The sequence below is a fragment of the Sceloporus occidentalis genome, unplaced genomic scaffold, assembly GCF_023333645.1.
Source record: "Sceloporus occidentalis isolate IW3139 unplaced genomic scaffold, rSceOcc1.0.p SCAF_30, whole genome shotgun sequence".
Taxonomy (NCBI): Eukaryota; Metazoa; Chordata; class Lepidosauria; order Squamata; family Phrynosomatidae; genus Sceloporus; species Sceloporus occidentalis.
Window position 1 is genome coordinate 12,432,513 of NW_028317010.1, and position 22,646 is coordinate 12,455,158.

The window sequence follows — 22,646 nt, forward strand, 5'->3', positions numbered from 1 at the left end:
GTGGGCATCCTGCCTAGAGATTTTCTCCCTTTACTTGCTGGTCATATCACCTATATTAATACAGTACCTTTCCACGTCTTCTGTTTGTACTGTGTTTTATTGCGCCTGTCCGTACCACCCCACTTACCGTCATGCATCGTGGGGTACAAACGGAACCCTTTGTATCCCCTGCTACTGGGCTCCTACCCGACCTGCTTACCTGGGTCATGACACTCTCACACTCTCTGTCACAGTCTCTCACACTCTCTCATGCTCTCTGTCAATGTCTCCCTACTTTCCCCGCCAACCGCTTCTGTGTCCCCGTCTTCTTTTCCGTAGCTCTCCTTCTTGTCTTGCCTCTTCTCCTTCGCTTCTTTTTTCTTATGTATTCTTTCTTCCTTCTCGGCCTGCTTCTTCCTTGATATCCGCAAAAGGGTGAAGCCTCCGCGCACACCCTTTCCCCTGATTGGAGCAATGAGGGAGAGGCTGTCCTCGTGGGTCGCACCATGGCTTTTCCCTTTTGCGTCCTCCAAGAGGCCGGCATAATGCGTGGAGAATGAAAGGTGCAGAAAGGATTCTCTCTCTCTGTGCATCTGTGATAAAATAATCACTTGATACAGCTACTGACAATGGGGTACATCTACCACGAACAAAGAAAATCTAGGTCAACACAGGGCATTTTGCATGACTTGAGACTAAAGTTGTGATGGTCTCCCCATACAGATTAGTTCTAAAGAAATCTTCCTTTTATTGTTTTACCAGAATGGCTTAAAACTGTTTAGTAATGCAGCGCGTATAATAAACAGAGCCATTCTGCAGCCAAATCTGTATCTTATTTATTATGCATGAAGAGCTTTAGAAACTGTTACAAGCATATAGGAGAAGAAAACAGAATGTGAGAAAACAAGAATACTAAAAGATACGGACATCCTAGAATCACTCATTTTTTTTGTAATGATCCCCACCGTGTATTGTAAATAATAATAGGTCTTAAGGGAATGGGATGTTTTAGTAATTTAGAAGTAATTCACTCATCTTTACTCAAGGGTGGCCAATGTCTTTTTAGTCATTTTCCAGAAATGATAATATAAATAAAGAGCTTTGTGGCGCACGTGCCTGACAGCTGCATTTTACTAGACACGGTTCAATCATGCGTGTATATTTTAGCTCGGACAGAAGAAGGAACATGTGGAAGGACTTTCTTTGGTTTGAATGTCTTGAGTTATTCAGCGTCCCAGTTATAGATCCCCATTTTGCGCCCAAGAGTGTGGGTAGTATGATCAGACAACTATAGTTTAGTTATAGGCCTATGCATTAAACCTTTAGTTTAGTCAGCGATAATCTCAAGGAAAGCTTTTGGAATGAATGGGTATAACCCCTTCAATACTAGACACATAATTATTAAGTACCGTATTTGCTCGATTATAAGACGAGGTTTTTTATAGAGCAAATGTTCTAACCTGGATCCTCCTGTCTCCCCCCCTCCCCCAACTTACCGGCGCTTCTGCCCCGCATAAGGCATTTCTGGAGGTAGAGTGCTCTGTGAAATGCCTTTTAACCCCCTTAATACCACTCTGCCTCCTGAAATGCCTTATACCTCCCTATGTGCCACTTTGCCCCATAATATGCCTTTTAACCCCCTAAATGCCAGAGTGGCATATAGGGGTATAAGGCAATTCTGGAGGCAGAGTGGCACATAGGGGGTCAAAAGGCATATCATGGGGCACAGTGGCATTTAGAGGGTTAAAAGGCATATCATGGGGCACAGTGGCATATAGGGGGTATAAGGCATTTCTGGGGCAGAGTGGCAAGCCAGGGGGCAGATGTGCATAACTAGGGGGGCAGGTTGAAAAAAAAGGAAATAAAAACAAATTATTTTTCTCAATCATAGCTTTTATTAACAAACAATAGTTCACATAGTTTACATGAATTAACATTTACTGGTAAAACTTTTTTCCTTATATTCAGGCTTTTTCTTTTTTTCATAAATTAATATTCAGATTTGGGGGGTCGTCTTATAATCGAGCAAATACGGTATTTCATTAAGCTTTCCAAATAGATGCTATAAAAATGACATGTAACCCGTGTTAACATGCAAGGGCCGGCATTCAGCAATGTATTCTGACTAGGACGGCAGTTTCAAGGTTAAGCAAAACCTGATGAATCCTAAAAAAAATTGCAAACTCAATAAGGCGGACTTAGACCAGACCAATGCAGCATTTTCTCCAATGTACCTGTTAGAGAGCTCATCCTTTCCCCCCTTACAAGTAAATTTCAGTAAGAAGCTTATTATGTTTTTTTCTTCAAAAATGAAATTCATTCTGTATGGTACAATTGTTCTAGATGAAGTTACCAAATTTAATGACAGCTCAACAGAGAGTCTGAGACAGGTTTTTATTAGTCAGCAATAGAGTGAAGTGCTCTAAAAATCTGATCTGTCGCTCTTTATTTAAATTAAACCTACTTTAGGTGATTGCAAAAAATATGTTATGCTGCCTACGTTCGGTATGTGTGATCATCTCCGGAGACCTGTGCAAACACACGTTGCAAAATATAACATTTATATTGTTGCTTTAAAAAAGCTTCTAGATCACGGATTTACAGACTAGTCTTCAACGGATCTTGACTTGCTACGTTGGTGTGAATCATAGCTGTCAAAACATGCTTTTTGGGGTTCCCAAGGTGGTTAAGATACAGGATGATAGAATTCAATCAAAAAGTTTTACTGGAGGGACAATATAAAGAGCTCTATGATAGATATAACGTGAGCCCTTAAAATAAAAATATTTGGTGGTATAATATTAATGTATTTTATATGTTTTAACACTTTAGGCACATGTATCATCTAGTGTTGTGAAGTCTTTGATTACAAGTCACAATGAATATGCCACATGAAGGCCCCACTCAATATGGGAAGAGTGGCTAGTCAACTTTCCAACCCTTTCAGTGGGCAGCCCATCCAACTTACTATCCGACTATATTAATTCTTTGCCCCTCCTTAAAGACTGTCACAAGTATGGAGCCCATCAGAAAATATACTGTCAATATGATCTCATTTGTTACATATAAAAATAGCTTGGTTTCCCTAACCCGCACTTTACATGCGCCATGTGTACTTCTGTCACCAATGTTGGATTCCCAGACAATCATCTGCTTTCTATTGCTGTTCATCTGACATTTTATAGAAGGTTCACTACTGCAAGCCGATATTTGACATTCCTTTTTCTGTATAACTGTATTTTTAAGGTTTTGTTCATAAAATAAAAAAAATTTGCTTTTGATTAAAAATACGATTGCACGATTTACCCTGTAAAATATTAGATTATGGATCCTGCCAATAACCCAAACAGATTTACAGTATCGGTAACCATAATACACTATGAAGATCATCTGAGCATAATTTCCAGCCACAAGTCTTATCTGTGAACATTGTAATCTTTTTATTTTCCTTTAAAATCCCCATCATGTGTTATGTATATGAATCAGTGGTGTAGAATTTCTATCTGTTTGTTTTACTTCCATACATTTTGTACTCTGGGTCTTTGCATAAAGTAATTGCAGATGTAGAGTCTAATGGGGTGCTGGGTGGTAGGCTTGTGTAAAATTAAAAGGCATTATGTGCTTAACCAGGAAGGGAGACGGAGTTATTTAATATCAAACTTCATAAGCAATCAGCTGATAACAAGCTGAAGTCATTCATTGAAGTAAGATACCATTTATCATCTTTTCTTCCCGAGAAGGAATTTAAATCTCTCGGATTTAATTTATATCCCGAAACTAGCAGGGAAAAGGAAATGGTAATAATCCAGCTATAGAAATGATGAAATGGGACGGAATTAAATGTGTAGAGACAGGATTTCATCCTTGTCAAACAGGAACCATTAGGTGTAGCCTTGATGCAGCCTTCAGTGAGTAGAACACAAACAAAAGCACAGATGGACATTTGTAGGAAGCGTCCGACAGCATCCTAAAGACATCGTTGGCAAACACACATGTTGTTGTTTCTCCCCATCTAGACAGTTGCTGATTTGGCTCTTCTTTTGCTATCTGATTTCTAACCCAAATTAGTTTAGCAAAATCTTAGGTTTTAGGTTTAGGTTAAAAATATTTTTTTAGTATCTTAACAGAATAACGTTTTTCACACCAGTTGGCTGTAATGAGTGAGATCTTCTATGTCCGAACAGCCAATGGCAACAAGCTGTTAAGTGACCAAAGTAGACAACACATGTTCTAGGTGACGTTTGATAGGTCCTTTTTTGAGGTAGGTGGTTAATAAAAACAGAGGTTGACAAAATGAGGGTTATTCTAATAATTGTAATTCAAACAAAATGTATTCTGTCATCAATGTGCACACCGTCAAAGCATTCTTATAGCTTGGTTGTGTATTATCTTTTTCGGAATGGAGAGAGGACTATATCACATGAAGCTAGACTTATTTTATACATAAGTTGTGTGTATAAAAGCCACCAATCATAAAAGGGCTAATGTGATTTCTTATTCTGTGTTTAATTAGGAACGCTGCTATTACCATGGTAAAGTGCAAGGATACCACGATTCGGATGTTAGTCTTAGCGCATGCATGGGCCTCAGGTAAGTGGTTTGTTCACATCACTCCCTGACACACAACACAGAAAGCAAGATCACTCCCTTTACTCAAATGAATTTAGAGACATCGTAACGTCAATGAGGAGTAAATAAAATGGTAACGGGAAAAAGATGAGAACGTTATGGAGTAGTAGCTAAGTTTACGTTGCAGAGATGATGGTAGTTAAGTAAATGTTAAGCAAATGGTTAATATTTAAGGAAATGTAAACATGTATGGGATAGGCATAAATCTGTCCTGAATCTAAGACAAGACCAAGGACTGATTAAGCAGAAAAACAAGCAAATTACAAATAAAAGGGCTAAAAGGATTGGAGGGGTATGATGAAACTTTAATTCTGTGTCACAATATTTGTTTTTAAGATGCTTTAGGGTTCTCTATTTTATTGGGAATAATATGGTATATTTGTTGGGGTGGGAATACATTGGTGAGGTTCTGCTGTGATATTTAGGATACAATGTATGGTCGGAAGTGGATATTTAATCCAGTAAATTCTTACTGTATAATAGTTAAAAGCCATCTTTTTAGGGAGTTAACATGAAATGAGTTGTTGTCCTCAACATCATGACTGCCTGAGAATTTTGGAACCCAGGATCTCCTGAATTTTGTCCCACTGATTTAGCAATCCCAGACCTTCTTCAAGGAGAACGTCACTACTAATGTCCACCCTAATGCATAATGAATTCAGAGACATACACATAGCTTATTCACCAGGTTTAGTCAAAACCTCTCAAAGGGTTAAGATGAAAACACAAGCCAAGCAAATACATTAACTAATTTATGCTTCAAGGTTAGTTAATGTGTTTATTTTGTGCTTTATTTTTTTGGGGGCCTAATTATACAATTCTTCAACAAACAATGACCTTCTCAATATGTTCTAATTAACACAGCATTTTTCACAGTAATGTTTTAATCACTGTAATTATCAAAAATTGGCATTATTGCTTTACCTATTGAAAATGGCTTTTAACAGATTTTTTTTCCAATTTTTTTCCCCAGTGTGCACATCTGGCACAATGCAGACCTTGAGTATTATTATCTGCATTAATCTAATATTATTTCAGTTTACTCAGCTAAAAAAAACCCCAAGAAAACGCAAATAGAGATGGATGAATGTATTACCCATACATAGATTCTGACTTTTTGACGTCCACCCATTGGAAATGTATATTTCTTTCTGAAGAAATTACACATTGAACTGGTTCAGAAATAACCTTTGCTTAAAAGTATAGAAAAAGTAAAACAATATTCATGGGAGCACCGAGGGATTACCATGACAGTATATCAGTAGTATATAAGTAGGATTTTTCGCTTTAGGTAACTGCTTAGGCTAGTATGGATTTTAAGAATACCGGTAGAGGAAATCATTCATCTAGGTTGTTTCTTCTTCCTCCAGACAACCTCTTAATGCCCGCATCTCAACGAAACTGTACCTTTGTCCACCCAAATCCTCAACTTATTGTCTTATCCAACATTTTTTTGAGAGGTTTGTCTATCTCTCTGTTGAATCTCTGTTGAGGGCACTAATGACTAACCAAGCTAGGCCCTTGGTACACATTGAAAGCCCGATATAAATTGGTTTTACACAGAAAAAGCATCACATTTAAGACTTTGCGTCTGCTTTCAGGTACATTTTCTGTATTGTGTCTTCAAAGAGACACTCATGCCCTCACTTGCCCTCTAATGCATATGGTAGCCGAGTGTCCCTTTTATAGTTTTCTCTCCCATGTAAGAGCATTAAGGGATTCTGAAGAATTCCACCTGATTTGCCTCTTCCACTGGTCCCCAGCTCTTAGGCTTGTAGGAGATGTTCGGCCAAACACATCTCCTGCTTGCCAAAGGGCATGCAAATACAGAAAGCTACCTGCATTGATTTCAACAGCCAAACGTGGCACAGAATTAGGACTAATGGTTCTGCAGCTTCTGCTTATGGAGTGTGCATATTAAAGTAGTTACAAAGTAAGTATGGGACACATAGTTGCAGTGCTGCAAAGTGATTTAAAGAATACATATATTATTTCACTGACCTAGTATGAACCGACTTAAAGGTTGCAATGCAAGCATTCTTTAACATATTTTTGTATTTAATTGCTATGCTTATGTGTGACTTTTTAAGTATATGTTTCCTGTTTATAACAGTACAGGAAATGATCATAGCCAATGACTGACATATTGTTTGCTTGAGCTGACATACTGACACATGGTGCTTCCCATGTGTGGTGGAAAGCATGTGTTTCAAGTACAGGAAATTTAATTAAAACCCCTTTTCTAGTCTCTATGGTAGGAGGCTATGATCTAGATATGTGCTGGTTGTGATCCTTTCCACAATATTATCCTGATTACTGGATATGGTGGCCCAGAAGTCTCTCCCTTCCTTTCTATGTACAAGACTGGTCAGAAGCAGGAGGGCTAGTAATTTAAGGATGTGTCACTGCTATCCCTCTTTGGGACCGGAAAACCTATTTCCCTATTTCCTCCCCTGAGGGGCCTTTTACTCACTAGCAGATCACAGCATTCTACAGCCAATGATGTGTACAGTATATCAACAGCAGAAACTATGTTTGTAAATTACATTAATTAGGTAAAATTAAATATTCTACTTCTTCACTTACTAAAGCAGCAGTAGGTTACAGTCTCTAAAACAAATCTTCGGCTAATTTTGAAGGCATAGGCAAACACCATTCTCCCACATAAGCCAAACGACTACCCCAGTGGCTTACCAGCTAGCTACCAGGTATGGATATTTATGTTCTGTGCCCAGGTAGCACTGCCAGCCACCCCTCAGATCTACTGAGCTGCAGGTTTTGTTCCCTTACAGTTTAAGTATATGACTTGTGCAAATGGACCAAAAACGATTTACACAAATTGTTCATTTAGTTTTTGTTCCATTCATTTTAGGACAATTAATTTTGTTTCCTACTCATTCAGTTCAGAAAAAAATTGGAGGGATTTTTACATTGGGAAAACAAAATTCATTGTCACTCAACCTCATTCACTCCCATGCTCTCTTACACCATTTTACATTCTCACTCATGTTCCCTCACATTCTCATTCACGCACTCTCATGCTCTCTCAGAGTATCTTCATATCTTCTCAGTCAACTGCTTCCATGTCCCTGTCTCCATGTCGCTCATGTTGTATATTCCTGTTCTTCCTTCATCCACTGCTCCAAAAAATCTTCTTTCTTTGTTGCCTTTCCGTGGACAACTGGCCATGGCCTTCTAGTCAATCTAAGCAAAAGGGTAGAGGCTCAGGGCATATCCAGGCATTTCTGATACTTCTTAGAGTATTTTTTTAACAAATAACAAATTCTCCAAACCTCCAACAGTTGGATGTTTTAATTTTTATTCTTTAGTCTTAGGACTGGATGATGTATGTATGCTTTTGGTCTCTATTATTTTATGAAAAATATTTCAGTTTGTAAACCCTGAACATACAAATATTGAAATTAATACACCAGTAACCACATTGTTCATTTTCAGGGGATTAATTACACTTGAAAATCAAGCATATGTTTTGGAGCCACAGGCTAATTCTACAACCAGCCACCTCTTTTACAAAGCAGAACATCTAAAACTGGCTTCTGGATCCTGTAGCCAACATTTTAACCTCTCAGGCACATCTTTGAATGACACCTTACAGTATGCACAAGATTTAAGAAGGGTAAGCCATGAAACATATACCTTTTCCCAACCATGAATACTCTTATCTCAGAAAAAAATGTTTATATTAAAACACACTTCTTAATTAACTGTGGCTGGTACTGCATTAATTGTCCCTTTGTATTATTCTAAATATTATAAGAGCTTTAACATTGATATTAAAGTACATCTATTACATGATGTTCAATGTCTAAAGTGTAGCAAAAGATCTCTATTCGCTGTATGAGGGTATTATATTCCTGGGAACTGTATTATATGAGAGACCCTGTTTCTTTGGTCCCATCACTTCTGTGTTCTAGTGGCACTTGTGTTCACCTTCCCCTGTCCACATTTTAGATATTGAATGAATTCTAGATTTGTTTAATAGTGCTTGTAATCTGGTGGCAGTGTGTAAATGAAACATAATCTACAAAGTGATTACATACCTTTTCATGCAGCACTCCACTGCATAGTCTTAAAATATCAGTATTAATGTCAGCATGATTTTGTTTGTCTATAATATACACTATATGATCAAGAGTATGTGGACACCTGACCATCACACCTATATGAGCTTTTTTGGACACCCCATTCCTAAACCAAAGGCATTAATGTAGTTAGTCACCCTGTGTAGCTATAATGGCTTCCACTCTTCTGGGAAGGCTTTCCACAAGATTTTGGTGAGTTTCTGTGGGAGTTTTTGCCCATTCATCCAGTAGAACATTTGTGAGGTCAGGCACTGATGTTGGACGAGAGCACCTGGCACTGGAATCTCTGTTCCAGTTCATCCCGAAGGTGCTTCATGGAGTTGAGGTCAGGGCTCTGCATCAAAATCATCCAAGCATGTCTTTATGGACCTTGCTTTGTGTACTGGGGCACCGTCATGGTGGAATAGAAAAGGGCCTTCCCCAAACTGTTCCCAAAAGGTAGGAAGCATAGAATTCCCTAAAATGTCTTTGTAGCATTAAAATTACCCTTTACTGGAACTATGGGGCCCAAACCTTGAAACCCAGCCCCAGACCATTACCCTTCCTACACCAAACTTTATAATGGATACTATGCATTCTGGTAGGTCTCCTGACATCTGCCAAACCCATATTCATCCATCATATTTGAAGATATAGAGAAAACATTTCCACTGCCTCGGAATCCACTCCAGCCCATGCTTGGCATTGTGCGTAGTGATCTTTGGCTTGTGTGCAGCTGCTCAGTCAGGGAACCCCTTTTCATGAAGCTCCTGACTCAGATAGCTTGTGCTGATGTTGCTTCCAGAGGTAGTCCCTCAGAATGTGAAATGATTTTACAGAGAACAATGATTTGTATGTGCCTTGCACTTCCGCCCTCTGCGGCTCCGTTCTGTGAGTGTGCGCAGTCTTCTACTTCATGGCTGAGCTGATGTTACTCCTAGACAGTTCCACTTCACAAAAATAGCCCTTACAGCAGAACAGGCAGATCTAGCAGGGCAGAAGTTTCTCAAACTGACTTATGGCAGTGCCACATTTAAATTCACTGAGCCCTTCATTACGACCCTGTTTGTCTTAGGAGATGGCAACTTGTGTGCTTGATTTTATACACCAGTTAGCAATAAGTGCGACTGAAACTCTAGAACTAAATAATTAGGAGGGGTGTCCACATAATTTGGGCCATATAGTGAAGCTGATGGGACTAGAATTTGGGCTTTTATACCCTGACACAATGTGGGTGTAGATCACCAAACAAAAGCTTTACAACAAGCTTCTTTGTCACACAATCTTCTGCGTATCAAAGTATATAATTTAGTATCCCCAGCATGGAGGTGTCAACAAGTCTGAAACAGATCTATCAGACTGCAGCTCGTCGGTCTACATTCTGTGTTTAGCCTGATGTGAACTTTTTAATGCTGGCTGGAATCCATCTGAATTCTAGGACAACAAGGCGAAGAGACCATTAAATGTCAATAGGTCTTAGAGCAGGCTGGCAGGGAGCAGTACTGGGACTCCCTGAGCTACATGATACACATACATTATTATCTCACTGCAGTTTTTTTCAGCAGTTATATAATAATAACAGGTTTCAGATGAGGGGTGTATTATTAGTCGCTGTGCTGTGATTCCTCTAGATCGTGTTAAAGAGAGGCTGTCAAACTATAATACAAAAAGTATGTTTTTTGGGCTCTCAGATCATCTTAGATTAAAAGAGGATATTCCAGCTTTTATCTATCCACTGACCATCTATCTATCTATCTATCTGTCTATCTGTCTATGTATCTATGTATCTGTCTGTCATAATTCTTCTTATTTAAGGTGGGGCAACCAGAGAGTGGTATGACACTAACGGTGCCAAAACAAGGGCCTTGCTCACCCAGAAGGATTTGGATGACCCTAGGCTGGTAGAGGAGGAAGTGTTTTAGCCAACTCAGTTCTGGTTTGCAGACCTCCTCCGTGAAAAGCAAGGCCACCTGGCCCAGCTTCTTCTTCTGGGTCTGAATTTTGACGAAACAACAGCACTTTGTATCCAGGTGCGAAAAACTGCCATCTAAAAAATGGCCACCCTGCAGTAACGGTGCCATAGACACTCCAAGAACTCTTTCCTCCTGATAACCTGAAAAATGTTTGGCAGGTTTAATAGGGGGGTTTAAAGATGATGCCAGACCTTCTGCACTAGTTTTGCCTTTTTTCCTCATATCATTGGCTCCATTACAGAAACACCTGTGATACATTTTCCAATTCATCACATCTTGCGCTTCATACGTGATGATCTGTTGGCATTTTTCCTAGTAGAATCCACGGTACCTGCCTCACTGGCTTCCTTTGCTTTAGTTAGTTTTTAATAAACTAATTTAATTTTCCATAAATTAAGCAGCAAAAATGTACAAAATATATCGTCAGCCTGTATTAAACTGATTCTGTTCAAAACCCACAGCAATTGCTGTATTTTTCTTCAGTACTGTAATAGTATACATAAATATATTTATGATGGGAAGAGTCAGAAATCTAGAATCAAAGCAGTTAAAATTTTTTCCAAAAAACTGCAAAGTATGTCAGAAACCAGAAAAAAAAATAAAACACAAAAAAGGCAGCCATCCTGTGCAAGCATACTGATTCCTATTCGTTTTCTTTTCTTATTACCTAAAAATGTTCTGCTAAATTGAGAAAATACATTTGAAAGTCTAAATTGTGAACTGAGAATGATGACTTGGAAATCCGGTCTCAGGGCTGAAAATGAACAGCTGTGACTTATAACACTCATATAAAAAATGTCTTTAATCTGTTTTGGCAGCACAAAAGGGACGCTTTGAAAATAACCAAGTACGTGGAACTTGTTATTGTAGCTGATAATCGTGAGGTAAGAAATGAGACAATGTGAGACCCTCATACAGAACAATATATAAAGTAAATGTGACACCTCCCAATATATGAAACAATATTACCAAAGTGGGCAAATTGTCAGGGTGCAGACGCAACAGCTCAGCCATTCTTGGAGTAACGTGCTTGTGGTTGTCCTCCATAATGACTAGTGTAGTGAGAAAGTGAAATCCAGGGCTGTTTATCGAATAAACCCCAATGGCAATGAAGACGTCGAGCCCTTTCTCTAATTATTGAATATTATTGATATTTCATGGCTGGTATCGGACTTAGTTTGAATTGGACTATCCTAAGTGTTTGTGTCAGAAGGGTGATCAATACATTTCTCAAGGAGATAGTATAATGCCCCATACAGCCCCACCTAGTTAGAAAGAATATCAGAAAATGTAAATGCTTCTTTACTATAAAAACACAGAAAAGAAAAAGACTTACAGGGTCTGCTGTCTACATTTTGCAGGATAAAACATACCAGGAAAGGTTAAAGGAACTTAACATATATAGCCTGGAAGAAAGACGTGACAGGGGGGATATGATAGAAACATTTAAATACATGAAGGGAATAAACACGATAAAGGAAGAGAGTTTATTTAAAATAAGAAATACTACCACAACAAGAGGACATAGTCTTAAGCTAGAGGGGCAAAGGTTTAATGGTTAAATCAGTCAATATTACTTTACTGTTAATACAGTGAAGATGTTTAAGCAAGCATGGGATAGGCATAAGGCTGAGCTAGATATAGGATAAGCCCGGGGGCTACGGAAAGGATTCAGAGGTTGGGCAGAATAGATGGGCCGAAGAGTTCTTATCTTCCGTCATTTTCTATGTTTCTATATGGCTTGTAGCAGCCAATTACTGCAAAGTGTTCCCATTGAAATCGATGTGCATGCACGTGGAAGGGGTTAATTATACCCATTGGGGTAGATTATGATGAACCCCTGTTAATTTAGTGGTGATACTCAGCTATCATATACATTAATGTGCATATAATGGCTGGAGTGTCCAGTGCGTAGCAAAACCCATGGAAGGGTTTAGATGCTATTTTGAAGTAGTGGACCACTCAGTGAGTGTGTGATGCTTACTTATACTTACAACTGGATATGTTTCTTTATAATTAAACCGGGGAGGGCTATTAGTGTTTAATAAAATTACATGAATCTGGAAAATGTAGGCTCATAACCCAACTAGAGAAGACAGCTTTTGTGTATCGCTAAGTGAACCAACATAATGCGAATACTTCACATTTTATTTTCTTCTACAGAGAAGACAATAGTTCTAATAAGAACATTATCTGTGACTTCACAGTGTGCTTTCATCTACTGAATTAAGCTCCTTCGACTGTCAAGCCGTGGGCAAGAATGCTCTTTGAGGAAGTGCATGTTGGTTCTGTGGCTTAATTAAGATGGAAGCATGCTGTAACTAGACTTAAAGTTCTGTGAAAGTTCCTCACCTGTGAAATGACTCATAAATAAAATAAAAACACTTGCATTGCATGTCTTCGGTATTTTTTCCCAATCAAATAAGACATTCTTTATTTTTGTTTTTGCCGACTCTAGCCTTATATATGTATTAAATATATGTATTAAAATACCACCTTATGTAAATTATAATGTAAATTCAGGTGATTGTGATTTATTGGATCAGGACAAGGATCATGGACAAGGGAGAGAAAATTGATCAGATTATGCCACCCAGGAACATAGATCTCTGCTTCTATGAGACACATACTTAAACTAAATATTTCCAAAATGATTAACAAACAAAATACATACGTTTTACTATTACATTAATTTAGTAATGTTAAAAGGTGTGTGTGAGCAACCGTTCCCCATTAATAAGTAGTTGTGCTCCAGGGAAACATACTGACGCCCTTCAACGGCTATCCTCGCAGTGTCATCCCTTAAAAAAAGCAGGTTGTTAACCTTGCATGACTCTGCCAGAAAACAACATTTTTTATGGTAGAATATAATAATATCCTTTGTTCTTGCTTAACAGTTCAGAAGTTTGCTAGATTCACAATGCTTTGTAGTTATGACCATCACTGCTGGGACTTCTCCCTTCATGAGACCTCATGCCGCTCCTCAAGGACTAACGAGGCATTTGGTCTGTAGAGCTTACACTTCCCACTGAGGTCTGTAAACTCTAATCATCTAAAGTACTGGATGAACGCCATGAGATATAACTAGTATAATATTTGCTGCCTACAAATTAAATTACAGTTAGGTCCAAGAAATACTAAAGGTTGACGTGTTGTATTTACTTACAAGAACTTGGTGGCATCTCTTGGTAACTTCTGTCTCATGGCCGATTTACCTACATATATCATCCAGAGAGTAATTAAGGACCGAAGGCATTTCACATGATGTTTGTTAAATCAATTAAGCCAATTGGACATCACCAATTTACCTCCAATATTGACTACTAAATATAAAACGTACCGATCAATGAGTATTGTCTTGCTTGTCCATCTCCAGGAAGACACGTCATTATACTCAGCCGTAATAGCTGCATGATACATATAAACCATTTATCTGTAATCATATGCCTGTACTTTTAACACCGAGAAGCAGGGTGAGCGTATGCAGAGTTTGTCTAATTATTGCAATGTGGAAACGCTGAGTTGTATTGAAAAAGGGCAATTCTAGGTCAAAGAACTCTGGAGCATCAACAGAAATACTCTGATGGTTTCCATGTTGGTAGATCCATACTTAGGTCATATCACCATAGCAGCAAGTGGAATGTTCCTGCGGGCTGCTCCACATGTTGCACTTTGGCCCCGGAGTTCATCTTCATGAATATACCATTATTTAATTTTGTCTCCATTTCCATGTGGATACTGATGAAGTCACAAATATGTAAGCTTCTTATTGTATTTTTGGGATTTTTTATACATAAATTCTCATTTTAATAATTTCTCTTTTAGAAAATAAGTGTTCACTTATAATATGGTTGTGATGCTGCACAATTTGTGTATCCACTTCCCATGATAATTCTCATATGTTTAGCTTTGGATATGTAAAAAATGTATACCGAGATCTGTATGCCAATAAAATCTGATATTGAAATGGTAGAAACAGAATTAAATGTATGGTAAAATGTGCACAAACAATAACATTTTCATTTCATTTACAGTTTCAAAGACAAGGCAAAGATGTGGATAGAGTTAAACATAGACTCATAGAAATGGCAAATTATGTCGATAAGGTAAGTAGTAAGTGGAAACTACATTGATGAGCCATTATTAGATTGTAGTCAGATTTAACTTAAATAATATTACAAACCTTTTTGTTAATACAGCAAAACGTATTTTACATTTTAGTTAACCGGCACTTGACTGGCACGAGGTAGTTCTGACTCTGCTGTTGGTGTATGCGGCACGAGGTAGTTCTGACTCTGCTGTTGGTGTATGCGGCACGTGGTAGTTCTGACTCTGCTGTTGGTGTATGCGGCACGTGGTAGTTCTGACTCTGCTGTTGGTGTATGCGGCACGTGGTAGTTCTGACAGCTGTTGCTGTATGCGGCACGTGGTAGTTCTGATTGCTGTTGGTGCATGCGGCACGTGGTAGTTCTGACTCTGCTGTTGGTGTATGCGGCACGTGGTAATTCTGACTGCTGTTGGTGTATGCGGCACGTGGTAGTTCTGACTGCTGTTGGTGTATGCGGCACGTGGTAGTTCTGACTCTGCTGTTGGTGTATGCGGCACGTGGTAGTTCTGACTCTGCTGTTGGTGTATGCGGCACGTGGTAGTTCTGACTCTGCTGTTGGTGTATGCGGCACGTGGTAGTTCTGACTCTGCTGTTGGTGTATGCGGCACGTGGTAGTTCTGACTCTGCTGTTGGTGTATGCGGCACGTGGTAGTTCTGACTCTGCTGTTGGTGTATGCGGCACGTGGTAGTTCTGACTCTGCTGTTGGTGTATGCGGCACGTGGTAGTTCTGACTCTGCTGTTGCTGTATGCGGCACGTGGTAGTTCTAACTCTGCTGTTGGTGTATGCGGCACGTGGTAGTTGGAACTACTACTTGGAACTGATATATCAAGGGTCACCTGACTACTTTTTCATACACATCTGCTGCCAGGTTTGCCCAACCCATGAAAACTAGACTCACTCCTTCTCACCAACACTACCAACAGTGTTCCCTCTAAGCTGTGCGCTTGTGCACGCGCACATAGGAGCGCATATGTCCAAAAATTGTGCGCACAACAGTTTCCCCCCCCCCAAAAAAAACCGTTGAAAATTTATGCGGTGCCGATATTGTGCGCACAAATTTTTTGCTCTGTGAAACTTTTTCCACAAGATACATTTTCTGCGCACGCCAACTAAAAATTAGATGGAACATTGACTACCAACCTTTTTTTATGTGTCGGTTATAATGTATAATCCTACTCAGGAATAGAATATTTTGTCACAAATATTCATAAATGATGTATTGTCTTGCATTGTCCACAAACTAGAGGTTTTGTTTATTTGTTTTATCTATAAATATATATTTTTTTAACCTGATAAGTCTGTTTTAGTGGAATAAAAACATTGCCGGAAAGTAGAGAGAATAAAACATAGTATTTGTGAAATCTAATTTGGATGCTTTTCTAAATACAACAATGTTTATTTTAATAGAATAATATGGAGATGTTTACTACATTTAAGAATTGTGAACAATAGCTGTGCGGGTTGTTTGCCTGCATGAAATAAATAATTTACATTATGCATGTATGTATATCTATATTTCTCTAAATGAAATGTAATGGACCCCAGCAGATTATTATTATAGATTGTAAACTCCTTTGAGCAGGGCCCTCCTCAACTGTTGTTTCTATAAGGCATATTGTTATGTTACATACTACTTGTTATGTCCTGTCTACCCATTGTACAGCGCTACAGAATATGATGGAGCTATATAAAACAATAAAGAAGAATAATTATAGGTGCGATCTCTTTTCTACTAAGTTTTTCAGGCCATTGGATATTCGGGTAGCTTTGGTCGGAGTGGAGATATGGAGTGACACAGATAAGTGTGCAATAACGCAAGATCCTTTTACGAGTCTTCACGAATTCTTGGATTGGAGGAAACTACATTTACTACCTCAGAAGCCCCATGATAATGCACAGCTAGTAAGGTTCGCTCTCCCGGTCTTTTATCTGGTTTTTTTTTCTGTGAATAAGGAGCCTGGTTACAAAGTTCAACGCCTTGTCTGTCAGTTGAATCTGTTACTTTCTATCCAAGGACCTAATATAAAGCAAAGTGTGGTTTCAGGAGCAGCCAGGCTGGTGTGAAACTGGTTAGTCCGCCCCACTTTACTGTCGGAGAAACCACTTTCTTTTATCTGTTAAGAAACTTTTTTGTCAAACCTGGAATCCTCATTTTTGCAGTACGAGAACTTCTTAACAAGAGCTAGTATTCATTTAGTTCAAACATAGTAATTGGTAACGTAGTTCTAGCTAATAACAGAGTAATTCGGGTAGAAAAAATCATCGATCAAGATCATTTATATTTCTCAATAATCTGGTTGGTACTGAAGAGGTGGACAAATCAATGGGATGTAAATTTGTAGTACGCATGATTGGTTAATCGGCTTTAACGTTCATTCATAAGTCATCACAGTTCTTAGACTCATTCGCTGGCTAGTGAGTCTATTGTCACTCAGCGTCACAGCAGCAAATGACATTAATCACCAACTGGTTATCTTTATAAACCAAGGGTCTATAATATACATCTTACCCGGCTCTAGGTCTAACCCTGACTACTGGTACAAGAAAGTACATGGATATAAATTCCTTTTCTTCGGTCGTTATGTCACTTTGATTAATGGCTCCATTTGGTCTATAGAATTGTTGTCTAAGTGAAGTCTGCTGGATATTCCTTTTTTGTTGGTATGGACTCCAGCTTGCAGGTTCTTTTAGCTTCCGCGTTTAATTAAAAATCATCTAGTGGTCCACCCTGAATCCTTGACTGCTACAGTACCTGGCAGTCCCAAACACACACCTGTATTAATAACTCCCTGAACACCAATTCCCTTGCCTAGTAAGCAGGAGGCATTTGAATATTCTGTGCAAATTACATCTTTAGTTATCTCTTTGATACTAAAAAGATACTCATTTCGAATAACATATTATTGCTTTTTTAGCCATTAGTTGACCTACTTGTGCAGGCAGGAGTCTTAATTACATAACCCCCTGCTAGGACTCTTTCTTATTGTCCCCTCGCTAAAAAGAGAGGAACATTGCCAAGAAAATTGGGGTTTTTTCTTACAGAACTCTCTCTTTTTGCTAGCTGCTTGTTAAACCTACCGAAGACTTCTTCTGAAATATATGATCAATGGACAAATACAAATAAGATTAATCAGGAATATTGTATATCTTTCGGGGCAGGAACATTAACACATTTTGTGTTCTAGCTAGTCATCAACTACTTTGGCTTAGTAGCTTCAGGCTATACATTGCAGATTGCAAGCCCTTTTCTCAGCAGACCACAAGTCAATTATGTTATAGATCCAAATCTTCCTAGGTGAAAAAAGCGGTGGCAGTTTGCTTAGATACACATAGAACTAATGGATCAATACTGTCTGCCCAATCGATATTTCATTGCACTAATTTCCGAACAAAGTGTAACTTTTTTATTTGCATTGATTATGTGAATAATATATCCATTCATATCATCAATGTCTAGTAATAAAGGGAGGCTCTAATCTGCGGGCAGTACAAGCAGCATGAGGTTAGCTCTGGGTAGAGACCGTACAGTAAATGGACCGTGACTCAACTGACAAGTCCCCCAAAGGACTAAGAGGGTAATGGAGATCTTGTTAAAGAACACAAGTGACAAAGTCAGAATTCTGTGCTCTGAATGAATGAAAGTTGAAGGTGATTAGGGAACAAAAGGAGGAAAACTCAATAAATTGATTGAAACAAAAGTATTAGGAACATAGGATAATAAGCAGGAAAAAATCTTTAATTTTATAAAGAATGCCTGGAAACAGGATATTGTATAGACTAAATTACAAAGACTGCACAGATTTACAAGACTAGGTAGTGGCCTGTATATTACTAAGAAAAATCTCAAAATTCTGAATCTGGAATTTGACTTGGTACCCCTGGTAATGGCCCATTTATTTGCAGACTAATATAACACCTGTCCAACACCTGTCTATGAGAATGAGATAAATTAGGAGTTACATTTTAAACATAATATAAGGAAAGTCATTTTTTAGTCCATGGCTCATGCTGCTGGTTGAAGTAACCAGTCCTCATTATTCAGAGAACAGACAGATGTCAAACACACCTTCGACGGGAGATTTTAATACCATATTACAACATCATAGATACGCAGCAGTAGCTGTTCAGAGCTAGTTGTCTGCATCTGCGTTATCCTACTTTGATTTAGAAACACATTATGACCTTTTGGAACCTGTACCGTGGAACATGTAGAGCAGCACCTAATGCCATTAAGAACAATCATTGGATATCTTGCAGAGGATACATTTGTCATTTTTAACACTGGTACTACCCATGCTGGCCTTTGCAACAGGGCAAAGGCCACAATGACAGCTCAAGCTTAATTTGTACGAGAAACTACAGGTACTTAAAATTTATTTTTTTAATATTTTCCTCGGAAAAATCCACCACTGGGTTCTCCCAAACTCCTTCCCTTAGTGGACATGGAAAGTATATATATATATATATATATATATATATATATATATATATATATTCAGGCCAAGGTGACTTTAGGTACTTTTTAAGTAAAGTTCCCCTTTAACTTTGCAACAAAGATGCATTGTCGGCCAAAATTCCATGCTTGGCATTAGTCACTGTCACTGATTGTGCTTCAGTAGTTTCATAACTGCTATGAAAAATATTCAAATGGATACAGCGACAGTGAAATACTAATGGGAGTTTGAGAAAATGAGATGTCTTTCCATTTCAAGAGTTTCAGTGTGAATAATGAAATCTTTTCTCCGCAGCACAGCCAGTAGCAAATAGCGTTGTTAGCGTCTGAATGTCAGGAAATACAAGTTGTGTTAAATTAATCAATTTCTTTTGGTCTCTTTTTTTCAGCGGGGTTTATTTCCAAGGTACAACTATTGGCATGGCTCCTATAATGAGCATGTGCACTGCAGACAAATCAGGTGGTGTTGTTATGGTAAGTAGTTGGTGGTACTTGGTGGAGGCTTCACAGGGTGAGTGAGTTACTTGTGTGTGCCTGGGTAAGTATGTGTGCCTGGGTAAGTATGTGTGCCTGGGTAGGTATGTGTGTCTGGGTAGGTATGTGTGTCTGTCTGGGTATGTTAGTGTGTGTCTGCCTGTCTGTTAGTATATGTCTAGGTGTGTTAGTGTTGGTATGTCAGTGTGTGAAAATGTGTCTGTGGGAATGTTAGCATGTGTGTCTGTGTGTTGCCGCATGCAACGTCAACAGGATGGTCCACGGGCATCAGCCCGAGATCTCCACTGAACCACCCACCTACGTCAGCGATAGCTCAGGATAGCTGGAGCCTGGATGTTCCCAGGTATACATACTAGTTTCCCTATCTCAGTTTACTGGATTACCAGCTCATTGGTGAAGTGGAGAGTGGGTGGAGAGTATGTGGAATGTGGCCGGGTGTGGGTGTGGCCAAAGACCATTCTCCTGCCCTGAGAAAGCAGAAACTGGCCTGGAGACTCCGGGTCAAACTCAGAGGGTTCCCAGGTATTTTCATATAGCAGCTTTAAAGAAATTTATAATAAAAAAAGTATATGTGTTACGAGTCTTTTGTAATGAGAAAAATATAAATGTCAGCATTCTGGAGTCTAACTGGTGAAATACAAAGGGTTAAAGGAGTGCCCACCAAGAAACTCAGTTTCACAAAACAAGAATTTATTTTGTTATATTATAATGTTACCCCTACTTATTACAGTGCACATGCTACATTAAAGTCTAGATTATTCTTGGTGACAGATTTGCTTTAAAGAGCATTTACTAAAATAAGAGTTGTGATGTGTAATCTTAAAAAAATTAAATAAAGAGGCAGAAATAGGGATACCATAACTCTCTCTCATTAACAAGCACTTGTGGTTAGAGACTTTCATGCAAAATTGACTTCCACAGATTCCTATAATTAGAGTTGTCTATTTTTGAGAACCATTTGTGCTACTGTGCCCATTTCACTTCCTATTTGAATAAGTACATGCTGTTGTAAATTAATTTTAATCTTAACGTTTCAGTGAACATAAATATTGAAACACTGAACTGGATCTTGCGTTCTGTCTTATCCACTCACTATAAAATTTCTTGGCTTGTATACCATATTGCTTAGAGCGTTTACCATCTGAAACATTGCATACAAATTCTACTGCTAAGTGGGTGGTTAGAAAACATCTATAATTCATCAGTTCTTAGGGACTACGGTTTTTTTGTTATACACTATATGGCCAAAAGTATTGGGACACCTGACCATTATGCCAACAGGAACTTTGATGACATCACATTCTAAATACATAGACATTAATATGAAGTTGGTCCCCCCTTTGCAGCTATAACATCTTCCCCTCTTCTGGGAAGCTTGTCCACATGATTTTGCAGTGTTTTTGTGGGAATTTTTGCCCATTCATCCAGTAGAGCATTTGTGAGGTCAGGCACGGATGTTGGGTGAGAAGGCCTGGCTCGCAATCTCCGTTCCAGTTTATCCCAAAGGTATTCGATGGGGTTGAGGTCAGGGCTCTGTGCGGCCGGTCACATCAAACTCATCCAACCATGTCTTTGTGGACCTTGTTTTGTGCACTGGGGCGCAGTCATGCTGGAATAGAAATGGGTCTTCCCCAAACTGTTCCCACAAAGTTGAAACCTTCAGCATGTGTCTATGTATCAATTACATTTTCTTAATCATGTTAATCATATATGGTGGTTTGCTTATAATTAAGCCAAGCCAAAAGTAATGAGGGACATGAAGGCTAGAGGGAGAGACCTTTACCTTACCCTGGAGGTTCTTAGTCGCTAATCACACTCTAAAACATGAGGCTCTTCCAGGTTATTGAAAGACTATTAATGGGGAAATGGGCAGCTTTATATGGGCTCCTAAGGATGTTTAGGGCCTCCAAAGCTTTTGCCCTCCTTAGAATTAATTAAGTTATTTAATTTAGTGTCCTTCCAAGCTACTACAAAAATGCCACAGTAAAGTATATAAAAAGGCAAAAATATTCACTTTTAAAACCACATTGCAAGTATCCAAATCTTAGTATGTTGACACATATACACAAGCTCTTGTAGGATTTGTCATCGTGAGGCGGTTCAGTTCCTTAAAAATAGAACTTATAGTACAGGTATCAAATCCATTTTAATTTTACAGAACTTTAATTACATGTGCTTAAGCTAAACCCTTTCTTAATGCAATAATGCATGGGAATTCCACAGAGACCTAAAACAATCAAGTATGCTTATTAAAATGGGAAAGGCTGCTAAAATATATGGTGCTATGATTCCATGTAATTTCCTTTATAAGATCTCTAATTGAAGCAATAATTGAGCTTAGTGGTTTTGCTATCCTGATGAGGGAAACAGATGTGCGCATTCCTGTCGTACGATAAATTAAACTGAGAATCCGTAAGCGGGAACAAGTTTATGCCCCTTTCACCATCTTCTCGCACCCTTCTGGAAATGCACGATAGTGTCCATTAAGAATTGTTGACCACCTTCACATTATTGGGGCAGAAAGGTCCAAAAGTCTGTGTGGTGTTTGTGTGTGAAATGAAGGTGATATTTTCTAGAGAAGCCATCAAAAATCTATTTCTCCACTTTAAAGAAAAGATTGCTTTGTGTTGATTGTAAGATATTACCAATGATGGTTCTGCTGAAAGGTATGAGCTGACAGAACATGGAATGTTAAGGACACATCAAGACAAAGCACACTGCTCTTGATTTTTACTATTTATTCTTTACATTGTGCTTTGTCACAATCCTATTAAAAAAAATCTATTTTCAGGAGCAAACAAGTAACATTTTCCGAAGATGCTAGTATAACAAAAAGCCACTAACCATAGAAACCATGGATTTCACGATAAATGGCCTATGGTGAAATAGTTCTGGATGATCTTGAAATGGTGTGGTCAGTTAATT

The 22,646-nt window shown here is 38.6% G+C and overlaps 1 protein-coding gene across 1 annotated transcript in view; it reads left to right on the forward strand.

Annotated features, from left to right (window-relative positions):
• LOC149299049 (disintegrin and metalloproteinase domain-containing protein 12-like) overlaps positions 1–22,646 on the forward strand; it is a 153,418-nt gene that overhangs the window by 85,147 nt on the left and 45,625 nt on the right. The window contains exons 5-10 of the mRNA XM_089486842.1: positions 4,493–4,569; positions 8,065–8,245; positions 11,482–11,547; positions 14,698–14,769; positions 16,511–16,680; positions 19,616–19,700. Coding sequence (XP_089342968.1) covers positions 4,493–4,569; positions 8,065–8,245; positions 11,482–11,547; positions 14,698–14,769; positions 16,511–16,680; positions 19,616–19,700 — 651 coding nt within the window. The remainder of the gene's footprint in view (positions 1–4,492; positions 4,570–8,064; positions 8,246–11,481; positions 11,548–14,697; positions 14,770–16,510; positions 16,681–19,615; positions 19,701–22,646) is intronic.